At 46.8% G+C, this 13,343-nt stretch overlaps 1 protein-coding gene across 1 annotated transcript in view; it reads right to left on the reverse strand.

Annotated features, from left to right (window-relative positions):
• Positions 1 to 1,175: 1,175 nt before the first annotated feature.
• The window catches only part of STARD13 (StAR related lipid transfer domain containing 13), a 180,000-nt gene continuing 167,832 nt past the window's right edge, over positions 1,176 to 13,343 (reverse strand). Inside the window, exons 9-14 of the mRNA XM_077752537.1 lie at positions 10,920 to 11,130; positions 9,960 to 10,074; positions 8,862 to 9,083; positions 7,891 to 8,108; positions 4,303 to 4,479; positions 1,176 to 3,591 (exon numbers count right to left, since the gene is read on the reverse strand). Coding sequence (XP_077608663.1) covers positions 3,474 to 3,591; positions 4,303 to 4,479; positions 7,891 to 8,108; positions 8,862 to 9,083; positions 9,960 to 10,074; positions 10,920 to 11,130 — 1,061 coding nt within the window. The 3' untranslated portion in view covers positions 1,176 to 3,473. The remainder of the gene's footprint in view (positions 3,592 to 4,302; positions 4,480 to 7,890; positions 8,109 to 8,861; positions 9,084 to 9,959; positions 10,075 to 10,919; positions 11,131 to 13,343) is intronic.

Raw genomic sequence — 13,343 nt, forward strand, 5'->3', positions numbered from 1 at the left:
CTTGGGATTCTGAGCCTCATCTGGACACAAGGGGGATGTGGGCTAGAAGCATCTGGGTGGCCTACTGGGTGGGATTGCTAAAATGGAAGTAAGCACTCACTCCCCAGAGGATGTAGTCGGCCTAAGGCATGTCCAACACTGCATGTAGTCAGTTCAAACTTCGTGGCTTTGCAGTGTTACCATGTTGTGACCGCAAGTGTTTATCTCTTAACTCCTTGGTCAGTCAGCACACACTGATTTTGCTTTTGTGTCAGCATATGCCACTGCCCTTAGCTGGGGTCTATTTCATCCCTGTACATCATCTTCCTGAGAAAAAGACGTAAAAACAGTTTTTGTACGGCCAGATATCAAAAGACAACAGAACAATGTCATCTCTAAGAATTTCAAGAAGTTGCTTGCAATCAGCAATTGAATTCATATGGTCTAGGGTCTCAGGATGTTGGTAGCCAGTGGCTGCCAGAATGACTACATGTTCTCTTCTTTCACGTAGAAGAAGAAAGGGGGCAAATGAAATTCCTCCTTTGCCTACGACAGGAACACTTTTACGTAAAAGGGGAAGGCATGAGGGAGATGAGCAGAGAGCAAGGTTTGGATAATTTTTGGGTGGCATATGGTCTCTTGGGCTGCTGCGGCTTTTGCAGCCTGGAGCCAAGAATGCCAGGGAGCTTCTGCTTACTTAATGAGGAGCTACTTTAGTTATTTGTTAGAAGTAGAGCAGAGAACAAATAGAATGAAGGCCAGAGGCTTAGGGTCAGATGTGGTCCAGTGGTGCAGCCAGAAGTCACTTCATCACATCTCAGTTTCTTCTCTACTCAGTGAAAATAAAATATAGCTGGAGTTTCCTGAATCTCTGATAAATTTACCATAAACATGGTTTTAGAACTTCCAGACTTAATAGCAACAAAATGTAAAATGTAAGCCCTTCCCATCCCCTTAATGCCTTAGACACAGATGAAGGCCCCAGACGGTTCGTGTATGTTGATAACAGCATCCTTGTATTTGGGAGAGGTACTGAATACAGCTTTTCCACTTACAGGATGAAGCATGAAAATCAACATATATTTTTATAGAAAATAGGAAATATTTAATGCATATAAATTTATTTGCCTTGGCAATTATTTACAATGATGATTGATACCAACAACTGAGGTAAAAATATACATGAGGTATAAATATAATATTTAAATGCAATATCATATTTTATTTCCATTGGCAAGATAACAATGAATAAAATACTGTGGTATTTGACAAAGAAGCTTGATGCATCTTTTCCCTCCCTTTTCCTGTTTTATTTCTTTAGACGCACTATGTTATGCATCAGTGACATGATTAGTATGTGCGCAAAGATAGAAAAGTCAGGTACTGTGAAGAGAAGGGGAGTCATGAATACAATCATTTTGGTTTTAGTACCCTCTTGCTTCCCAGAGTGTCATCTCTGGGCCAGCAGCCTAGGCATCCCAGAGATTTGTTAGACACGTAGAGGCTTCCTCCAGACTGTCTGAGTCAGAGTCTGCAGCTGAACAAGATCTCCGGGTGATCCGTGTGCACGCTGAACTCGGTGACACAGTACGATTCATCCGTGGGTGTCTAGCGTATTTTCCAAACTCCTAGGATTCCATCCCTGGACCAGTGTTAAACTAAATTAGACTTCATTAATCTTGTCTCTGCACATCAAAGTAATCCAGCATAGATGGCTGAATTTAAGATGCATGGCAGAAGTGAATCTGTTTTGCTCACAGAGCATTGCCCAACATGAAAATGATGGGTTTGCAGACAACTGCTTTGCAGGCAAGGAAATGAAAAATTCCTAGGTCATAATTCAAATAGTATGATTTTCCTTGCACCATAGAGAACTCTTATATAATATTTTTATTTCTCTCAATAAAAGAATTGCACATTGCTGATAGGAAAAACATTACATAATAACATAAATGCATACAATACAAAAAAAAAAGGGAAAACACACATTTAAGGTTTTTTTTCCCCCTCCCACATCAATTGCTAAGTTATGATACCAATCTTCATGGATTACCAAAGAAAATCTCTTCCTGAAGCCAAGCATAATAAGTTATCCTTCTCTCTACACTTGTTGAATTACAATTAACAAAAAACCCCCCACAACTTAAATCCATTAACAATGGGTTAAGGAGAGTCAATCTGCTTAGTCTATACAATAATAAATAAGTTTGGGTCAAACGTCTAGGTAGCTTGACTGGCTAATGATGAAATACGAAATTAAGAAATATCTTTATATTTTCTAAAACTAATCACAGAGTATAGTTTTGGTCTTACTGTTAGTTTAAAACCCTGTCTTTTAGATGGCAAAAGTTTAATGAATTATATCTTAAGAACACCCTCCCTAGCAAAATAAGAATTCCCTGAAGCTGTAATGGCCCAGGACTCTCAACTGACCATTGCCTCCCCTTGTCTGGTGTCCAGAGTTAAATTCAGTGCAATGTATTGGTAAGAAAATGCCAGTTAACTGTGACCAAATAGGCCACTGGTCATACAGAATGACATTTAGGAACATGATAAAATGTATCTATGAAAGATCAATAAAACACAGAGGCTCCCTTGGGCTTTGCATATGCAAAGGCTATTATACTGGGCTCTAATCAGCAGGGAAATGAAGTTCTTTCGGTCACTTGCCCTGATGCCAGTGGCCCGTGGGCATCTGACATTTCACCAAAACTGCACCTGGTTGGGTCCGCTGGAAACTGGTAACCCGGCCTGATACTTGCCCCACTTCTTTGCTTTGAAGAGGAGTCCGTTTTCCTTTCCTGGCTTTCTCCAGCACTTCATGCTCAGTTTTTGAAGAATGCGATCAAACTGACAACACAGAAGAACCTTTTAATGTTGTTTTCCTTTGGTTAGCTAATCTTTGGTTAGACATCAGGGCCGACTGACAGACTACACATTTTCATACCTGGGTGTTAGCAGCAGACTCTGCTCAGCTTACAGGACAGTGGGGGGCTGGGCCCAGAAAGAACCATGTGAGTGAGGAAGGGACTCACTGAGTCAGATGCGTTCCTTTTCAAAAGACGCAATTATATATAAAATTGATATTGTACATATATACAGTGAAGGTAGAGATATACACACATATGTACATATGCTATACACACATTTATTTACAGTTAAGAATATGCTTCTTAGAAGCCTTTAAATAGCAAATTAGGCAATGCACAAGGAATAATCCATTTAATTTTAAGTAACATAGATAAATGTTCTGATTTTTAAAAATATTATATTAGTAGGGATGTAGCCATCTCCAGGAAGGCTAGGAAAGTTCTCAGCAATTCTTGCATCTTCAACATTCTGACTTCTCAGTGTTTCCATTTTTAAGCATTAAGCACGTCACTCAGTCTCTCTCTCTCTCTCTCTCTCTCTCTTGCTTTCTCACGGGCACTCTCTCCCACAAGTGTTTCCGTTCACTTCCTCTTCCCTGAGTTTGATGTCACACTGGGGAAAACTCAGATTTTAGTTTCTGGACCCTCAGCAATGAGGGGCTGAAAAGAGTTTCTAATCCTGGCAACTTCCGCTGCACACAGATGTCCAAAGCCTCTATTGTACCACTCTGATGAGTGACCTCTGTGGGGACAAAAATGAGAAAGGAAGTGGGAAAGTCTTTTTCCAAACCTCAGCACTTCATCATGGTGGACGGGGCGGTGCTGTGCCCTGCGCCTCGGGGCACTTGCCTGCAGCGCGGGGCTGGCCCCTCGCGGGTCTGAGAACCTGGTTCTGTCATCAGATGCCTGGAAGATGCCTTTCTGGCCAAGTAGTCAGTCTGTCTCTTCACTGGGTGCTTTACAGTGATACCATCTCCCCAGAGAAGATTCAGGCTGAATTCTGGAACTCACTGAGAAAACTCAGTGTATGTGTACCCAGACCAAGAACTTGTTGGGCATCAGGACTGCCTCGAGGGGGTGGGAAGTGAGTTAGTTTCTTCTCAGCGCAGGGCAACAGGAGGGGGCGGCACCAGGAGAGCAGGCATGACAGAAACACAAGACAGGGGGACGCGCATTTACTGAGCAGCTGCCTGTGTTTGCTCTGCCTGGGAAGCTCACAAAGTGGGAACAGCACTGAACATAACGAAAAGCAAAGGGCTCCAGGAGAATGCCAGAAGCTTAGGAAAGATGGGCAAAAGGAAAACGGGGGGGGGGGGGGGGGGGGGAGGAGCGGTGCTCTAGGAAAGCACGCTAACGGCAGTGCAAAAACCCAGCGCAGTGAAACAGGAAAGCAGGACGGTGGGCGGGGCCCTGGCGACCCCGCCTCCCGCCATCCTCGCGCATGCGCGCTTACTTCAGGTCCATCCTGCAGACGTGGGTCAGTCGCGACTTGCCGGAGCCGCACGGTTCTATCAAGTACTGAGAATCCATCACCACGGCCCGCACGCCGCCCATCAGCTGGGCTTCCTCGTGTTCCACAGAGAGGGACACCAGTGTACACATTCCTTTGGGCAGATCCGTCTTCCAGGTCCTGCGGCAGAACATCGGGCACGTGGGAGTTAGGGCTGACAGAGAAACCCCTGGACGCAGCACTGAGGTTTATGCCTCTATTCTCCTGCTCAAATTCCAATCCTAGTTACTTAAACCAATGGTTTCCGGAAGCGTGTGTAAAATGTTTACAGTACAGTTCAAAGCGAGGGTCTCAGCCCTCTGACCCAGAGGCCAGAAGTGGTCTTGCAGCTTTCCTTTCCTTTTAAATTTTTATTGCATTTTTTAAAAATGTTTTATTTATTTCTAGGAGAGAGAGAGAGAGAGAGAGAGACAGCGTGAGCAGGGGAGGGTCAGAGAGAGAGGGAGTCACAGACTCTGAAATAGGCTCCAGGCTCCGAGCTGGCAGTCAGCACAGAGCCGGACGCGGGGCCCGAACCCACGAACCGCGAGATCATGACCTAAGGGAAAGTCGGACGCCTAACCGACTAAGCCACCCAGGCGCCCCTTTATTGCATTTTTTTAATTAAAAATTTTATTTGAAACTTTAAAAAAAATATTTGTTTACTTATTTTAAGAGACAGAGATGGAAAAAGAGAGCAGGGGACGGGCAGAGAGAGAGAGAGGAAGACAGAGAATCTCAGGCAGGCTCCGCACTGTCAGTGCAGAGCCCCATGCGGGGCTCAAATCCACGCACCAACCATGAGATCATGACTTGAGCTGAAATCAAGGGTTGGATGTCCAACCGACTGAGCCACCAGGTGCCCAGTCTTGCAGCTTTCTAATCTTCCTTTGGAACCCCAAATGGAGGCTGTAGAGGTTCCTGGCCATTATTGAAGTGTTGGTCTTACAGTTTTAGAATTCGGACTTGCTCATTCAATTCATTCAATAAACATCTGGACACATGAGGAGCCACTAAGGACCCAAAGATACACAACCAAGGAGGAGAAACAGACATACAGAGAGACCTCTAGAACACCAAAGTGACTGCAGTGATGGAGTGATCTGCGATCATGTGGAAAGGAAGGGGGGGCTGACAGCCGAAGGCTTTCTGGAGGAAGTGATGCTCAACTCAGTCCTACAGGAAAAATGAGCTGGTGTGCTTAGCCTGAGGCGAATTAGACACATGTGCACTGCTAATTCTTTTCAAATACCTGAGTGGCTTCTGAGTGGAACAAGAGAAAAACACAGTTGATTTGATTCCAGCAGGCAGAGACGTGACGGCATGTGGCAGTTCAGTACAGAGAAGACCCCGCTCACAAAGTACACTCTCCAAAAATGAAACAGGCTGTCTGAGGCATAGTAAGTTCCCTGTTATGGGAGTTATTCAAGCAGAGAGGAGGCTACCACTTGGAAAAATGTTCAGATGGAAATCAGAAACGGCTAGAGCATCTGTGTAACAATGATTTCTATAATAAGATACGAGTTTCATTGTCATAATCCCAGTCGTTTACATCACCAATCCCATCCCTTGCGAGGCGATGTCATCTGTAAGCTCGTCAGTCCTGTTCTACCACAGCAGGAAGAGAAACCATTCTAGGTGCCCAGCAAGACCTTGGAAGAACAAAGCCTTATACAAATGCTGAGCAACTTCTGCATGGGTGGGACCGTTCTCTCCAGGAGAGATGATGTGATTAGCAACAAAGACTGGAAGTTGTACAGATTAATAAAATGGACAAGGCCTCAGTAACTACCACTGGAAGGTCCTGAGGATCCAGAGGAGGGCACAAAGAAGTAAATGTGGCAGTCCTGTGTGCAAGCTAGTCTAGACAGGGAGGCGCTCTGAAGACAGGAAGCGTCTCAGCTCTGTGACTTCCTCACCATACTTATCACCTTCTACCTTCCTGTGTCAGACCCACAGGAATCCCGTCGCGTGGTTAATTTTCTTGAGTGTTGAGTTCTTCCTGCTCAGAGCCACGTGACCCACCCACTTTCTCTTTCAAGTTGTGGATTAACTCTGGGGCTGGGAGACTCTGCCCTAACCACTGTATTTGAAAATTCAACCCCTTACCATCCTCCTATCTTACTTATCCCCCTGACTCCAGGATAAGGACCCTGATTCCCTTACTCATTATTTCTTGTCCCTCCCTCCCTGATAAAATGACAACCTCAAGAGAGCAGGACTGTGGTCTGTTGTGTTCATGGCACTGTCCCCACACACTCCCCGCAGCACTGGAATGATGCCCTGGACTGAGAAACAATGGGCCGGTGGGACTGCGGGATGGATAGAACGAGGTTCCGTGCATGGACTCTGGCCCTCAGCCTCCTCCCAGGGGAGGGAAGAGGCCCTGCTACGGTGCGGCTCCAGCCTCGCGGCCGCCATCCCAGAACTATTTGCAAGACTGAAGATGTGAATGTCAACTGCCATGAGATGACTAATGTCCTAACAACTGTGGGACTAAGCCACCCTTAAAACTGCCCACGTTCTCCACAGGGATCCCAAGGTTGCTAAGATAAACACATATATTTTGGGAAAAATAACCCTTAAAATTCAAGGTCCCCAGGACCAACTCCAAAGGCATAAATAGCCTGTGTGAAAAGGAACCTGTGGTTTGCCATCAAAACTAGTTTCATAAAGTATTTGAAATATACGTTTGGGAATTTCACTAGTGATTCCTTTTACCTCAAATCTACAGGAAGAGACAGTGTCTGCCATCAGTTACCAATAACAAAAGAATGTATTGATTTAATTACATTGTATTTGGTTTCTTAATATCCTCAGTCCCTGTCCTTTCTGATTCAACGCTGCCTCCCCAGCCCACGTGCAGCACCGTACTGTGCATGCCTCCTACCACCGGCTGAGCTCCCCCTTCCAAACCCAGAGGGCAGGGGGCCAGAACTCAACCCAGAAAGCAATCAGAAGCAATACTTCAACAGAAGACACAAGACTCGCAGGCCTTGTCAGGCCCTGAAATCGTCCCGGGCATCTGACTGTCTCCGCATAGTTGGCCTGCGGGGCTGTGCCAAGGTTTCCACGCACGGCAATGAGTTATGAATATCTGAGGTTATACAGATGGATTTTGAAGTTACACACACTTGCATCTTAAGAGTTACACAAACCAAAGAGTTGCTTTCCCGAGGGAGAAAAGGCAGGATCAAGGAGAAAAGTCAGAGTCAATTTGCATAATTTGGAGGCGAGCACCACTGGCCCAACAGCAGCTATTCTTGGGGACTCTGTTCGGAGGAAATGAACAATATTTATGGCCTAATAAACTGTATGCTCCATAATGAACGGGGCCAGAGGCGAGGCCAGCACAGCTGTCAACTGGGTGAAGGAAGCAGGAAGTTGGGCATAAATACAGCAAAGTCAGGTGTCACCGAGGGAAGTGAGCGCCGGCTCAGAGTCCCCGGTGGGGGCTGCACTTAGATGGTAGGACTTCGAAATGCTTAAATATACGGCTCCTAATCTGCTTTTGGAAAACAAAAGTATCTTCAACCAGAGAGTCAGGCTTACCTGAGAACCACGAAGTCCCTGGAAGGATGGGGGGCCATGCTGTTCAACACGTACTGATAGATTTCCGTTTGCTTGTCCAGAGTCTCCACAACCTTCCACTGCACAAAGTCCTCGTCCCACAGGTGACGCTCTCTCAGCACACGGTTCAGAACCACCGAGGGGGGAGCCTCCACCTCCGCAGAGGCCTTCCATAGCTTCAGCGGATGCCCGTCCCCCACCTTGGGAAAGACACCATCGAAGGCTGGAGAGGCCAGCTCGTTCCAACAAAAGCCTACCGTACTTCACTGGGCACTCAAAACACGCCACTGGTTATGTAACCTGAGTGATTCTGGATACCTCAGGGTTCAGATGGTAAGATGTTAATCTTGAAGCTTAGGAGACACATAATAATGATCGTACAAATAATCACCACCAACGCACACAGTGTGCCAGGGAAGATTCTAACCCATTTGATTTTTAAGTAGCCCTCCTCCAACAGTGGTAGGATTATGTCCATTACGCAGATGAAAAGCCAGGCACAGAGAGCATGTGACTTGCCCAGCGTCACACAGCTGAGGGTCAAGGATATGACTGGCACTCTGTACTCTGAGTATGCGCACCAGGGGCTGCTTGGCAGTGTCTAGACTGGATCTTTGACCTGTTTGTGTGCTTGTGCCAAGCCCCGTGGACAGAGTGGCTTTTTTTTTTTTTTTTAATGTGAGAGAGAGAGAGAGAGAGTGCTAGTAGGGGAGAGGGGCAGGGGGGAAGAGAGAGACAGAGAGAGTCTTAAACAGGCTCCACACTCAGTGTCTGCCTAACATGGGGCTTAATCCCAAAACCCTGGGTTCATGACCTGAACGGAAACCAAGAATCAGGCACTCAACCGACTGAGCCCCTACGTGCCCAGAAGGTGATCATTTTTAAAGCAAAACACATCCCTGCCTGTGAGACATGGCTCTTTGGGGGTAATTTTTTCCATCCCCTGAGATTACCTTTTTGAAAGCAAGCTCTGTATTGTCTGTGCTGGAGCACGTGACCCAGCCTTTGAACTTCTCCTTGGCTTCTTTCTGGAGGCCCTGGACGAGATGTTCCAGGTACGTGTGGAAAGTTGCTCCGCTCTCCTCCAGCTGGGACCCCAGGTCTTCCAGAGTCGGGGCGTGGATCTCAGCCTCCACGTATGCGTTATGGGACTGGGCTACCAGCTCATGCGGGACCTGAACCAACGGAGGCACGCAAGAGCAACATACTGAGCTAAAGAAGTGCTGAGACTAATACTTAGAGAAAGCAAAGTGGTTCTGTCGAAACCCACAGTATGGGCGATGGGCCCAGTGCCAGGGAGCAAGGGGTAGTTTCCTGAGATCAACGGCAAGGCTGGGGTGAGGGAGTTTCCTAACGTCAGGAAAAACAAATCTGCTTCTGAGGCTACAGTTATTAGTCAAAACACTGCAGTGACCTCCCATTCATTCTTTCTGTTTTCCTTTTATTTTCCTTTTAATGTATTTTTCTTCGGTTTGACAAAATGTGGGCTCAGGAAACTTCAAGCACGTAGACTTAAGAGAAACATCAAATATGAGTTAGAAATAGCTTTACCTTTTTAGCACACTTTTCCCATTTACAAATGCCAATTTTAAAAAAGTTACCACAAAAAGTGTGCCAGCAGTCTCCTTCAGTAACTTCTTGAAAACATCTGTGGCTATACTCTTAGCCTGTCATTGATTCTTGGTTCACTGGGTTGCTGAGTATCACACACACACACACACACACACACACACACACACACACACACACACGTAGACGTTGAACCTAATCAAGTCCAAGTTAACACATCCCAACATAATTGGCTGGCTGGCCTTGAACCTTGCAATGGGACCGTTTTCTTGAAAACCATCATCATGGTAACACCAGGTGACTAACTGTCGGGACCTCAATGACAGGACATTTCTTAGAGGCAACGCCCAGAGCTACTGGGTGTACTATTGTCATCATAAAATCAGGAACAAACACATATAAGCCGCAAACTTCGCAACCATTGCAAGCATGTTCTCAAGCTCCAAGAGCTATGAAGAAGGCTGCTGGAACCCTTTACTCACCTCGAACAGTCTGTCGCATTCTGTGATCATGTGGGCGAGCCCCTGAGCCGCGGCCAGGTTCTCACTGAGGTCCTTTTGATCTGGCTTCCCGGTGGCATATTTCTTCTGTATGACTCTGTAATTGAAGGGCAGAGTCGTAAGCAGATCCCAAACCCAAGGGCTTTTCACAATACAGAGCTCGTCCCTTTTGTTTTCGGTTCATGCCCAAGATGCTAATCCAGATCCCAGACTTTCTCATTTCCAAATAAAAACAATGACCACACAGATATTCTGAGTCAGGCCAAGAGTCTGACAGCTCATGATGAAAAACCTTGGAAAAATACAAGGGCAGGAGCAACTGCTGGGGAAGAAATTTATCTATTTTTTCCCCAAGTTTGAAACCACGTCTCTGCAGGCTAGTGTTCTCAGATCTTAATTCCTGCCCTTTTCAAAAAAGACTACAAATATGACTTCTTTCCCACTCACACACTACAGACATACCACAACTCACAATGCCTCAGGCTTTCTGGATGGCAAAGGACATCCTTCAATACTACTTGGCTTTGTATCTGAGCGCATGAATTAGCTTGCCTTGAAACATTTTTTTTGAGAGAGAGAGAGAGAGAGAGAAGAAGAAGAAGAAGAAGAAGAAGAAGAAGAACAGCAGCAGCAGCAGCAGCAGGGAAGGGGAAGAGAGAGAGAGGGAGAGAGAGAATCCCAAGCAGGCTCCATGGTGTCAGCGCAGAGCCCCAGTGCAGGGCTTGAACTCACAAACTGTGATGACCTGAGACGAAACCAAGAGTTGGATGCTTAACTGACTGAGCCACCCAGGTGCCCCTTGAAACATTTTCTGATTATAATAAATGAAATGCTGACAAATCCCCAAACTGAATTACAAGACTATACGTTTTTTGTTTGTTTGTTTAATGAACTATGGGGGTATCTGCTTTAGGATTATGGCTGCTGATGAGAAAAACCCACCTGGGGGAGCTTTCTTTCTTCAGTAAATTGAGATGAAAGAGGGAGGGCGCCAGACACACGGCCAGGTTCATGGGTGTCATCTGATTCTCTTCCACTGAGTTGACCACGTCGCTCAGGAAGCACAGCAGGGTCTGCAGGACCTCCCTGCTCTCATCGGCCAGCAGCAGGACAGCTGCCTGTGCTGCCTGCAGCCGCTGCTCCTTGGGGACATCTGCGGAAAGGTGGGTGTCGGGCCATCAGAGGAACAGCAACAGAAGGAGCCAGCCGGGTGCCCCACCTTCCCGGTGTGCACACACCTCAGTGATATGACCATCATCAACAACCACGGCGACAGCCGCTAACGGCAGAAAGAAGTTGCTGCTTAGGCCTCACAGCCGCTGAGAGGCAGAGCTGGGACTGGAACCCGAGTGGTCCAACACCAGACCTGTTGCAACGAAACGCTGTTTGGCAAGAAGGGCCCTGTCCTGGCCTTTCATGGTCTCAGAGCTAGCCACCAGCTCAGCCGTTTGCAAACTGTTTTCCTGCTCTGACTGCAGCTGGTGATTGGCCGGGACACAGTCAGCCTGGCTTCCCTCATGTCCACCCTCCCACCAGACAGCTTGGGAGGCACCTCTCAGGAGGCCCAGGGCTCTGCGGCACCTGTGTGGACATCCCCATGTTAGGGGGACGGCGGCCTCACCTTTCCCCACCTCTAGTGGAGCGGCCAGGCCTCGATGCCAGCTTGGCACAATTAACCCTGAGTGGTGGGATGGAGCTGCGCTGGCCCTCTAGAATGACTCCTAGAGGGTCAGCTCGACACATCTTCCTTTTTTCTACAAGTCACCCAGGGCTTGGTGTAGAGGAAGTGTGCTCTTGGCTTCATGTGATGGCCCAGTGTCATGCGTTTCATTATGTGGGGGAGAAGGGAAGTTGAGGTTGTACTTGGAGAAAAAAAGCCAGGCTCACTAAGGTTATGGGGAGGGTCTGGCCCTGTGTGGTCCGTGTGGGGTGGTGGTGGTGGGTGTTGGCCGTGCAGCTGGAGAAGGGCACTGGCCCCAAATACATGATGTGAACAGAAAGGGAAAATCACAGCAAATGGGTGCTAGGCACTGCGTTTTGCTGCCACCTGGCTGTGTTCATTACTGATCTTTTAGGTCTGACTCACTGCCCTTCCTCCTCTCACTCTGAAAGACCCAGTCAGCAATTCACTTTGGTTACACGGTCTTTCTTAAGATAGCATGTTCTAGAGCAGGTCTCCGCGGTGGGGTGTCTGTCCTCTGACTGTGTGGGGGAATGTGCTTGTGACAGTCCTTGACACGCGAGAAGAGAATATGAGGATTTCTAATGGTGTTCATGTTTTCTCTCATGCTTAAAAATACTGATTGGGGATGTCTTATAATGTGCGCCTTATTATCATAGTAGAACACAGTATACTTCTATTATGAATAATAAATAAGCATATGTGCTCAGGTATTTCCTACCGGTAGGAGTACATGAGAAAAACATTTGGAGCCGGCTGCTTCAGAGCGCCTGTGGTGCGGCCCTCAGCCCGGGTCTGGCTCCGCCCCATCATTGTGCATCCCAGGGCTGGGCACACTCTGGGCCCTAGTCAGCCAGAAAATCCAAATTTCTGGAAAAGCCTGATGTACATTCAGTGTTTTAGAGCCCATCTCTACCCTTACCACGTCCACCATGTACTGGCCCAAGATAGACTGGGGTTTAGTAGAAAAGAGGCATTTTGTTCAAATTATAGCAGAACCTTTTCTCTTTTTTCTTGTTTGTGCTGAAATAGAAGCAGATACTACTAACGACTTCAAACCTGTCACTGAAGTGTTACAAATTCAGCTGAGCCATTGAACTGCTTTTAAATATGCTGCTTTGGCTAAGATGTCTAGCGTATACATTGTTTAACTGCAGATGGCCAATCTTGTCTCCCACAACACAATTTTTAAGAGTCATCTCTCGTGGCTACATGTTGTCTCAACTTTCTCTCTAGTGACTTTTCCCTTTATGTGTCAGAAAGGATCTTCTATAAAAAATTGTGAAGGTCAACTATCAATCCTTAAATTCAGCATTCATTTTGGATCTCATCCTCTTTGACGGTTTTGTGGTTCCTGCCTCTTTCTTGGCTCTCAGGACACTACTCCAGATCTGCATATCTAAATGTTGATAATGGCAATGATGCAGACGGCTACCAGCACCTCAAACTCCATGTCCGGTCGATTCCGAACACCTCTCCTCTCCCTGCCCTCAAATCAGCTCCCCTTCCCCTCTTCTTCTCCATATGCTCCCAGTTGCCAAATGTTAGGACTATGGAGTGCTCTCTGATCTCTCCATCCTTCTCTCTCCTGTTGACCAGTGGGTTTCAAATATTTTCATTATCCATCCAAACTCTAATTAATCACTTAATGAAGGTCCAAGAAGCAACATAGCTAAAACTAGAAC

This window comes from Crocuta crocuta, unplaced genomic scaffold (genome assembly GCF_008692635.1).
Source record: "Crocuta crocuta isolate KB4526 unplaced genomic scaffold, BGI_CrCroc_1.0 scaffold190, whole genome shotgun sequence".
NCBI classification, from domain to species: Eukaryota; Metazoa; Chordata; class Mammalia; order Carnivora; family Hyaenidae; genus Crocuta; species Crocuta crocuta.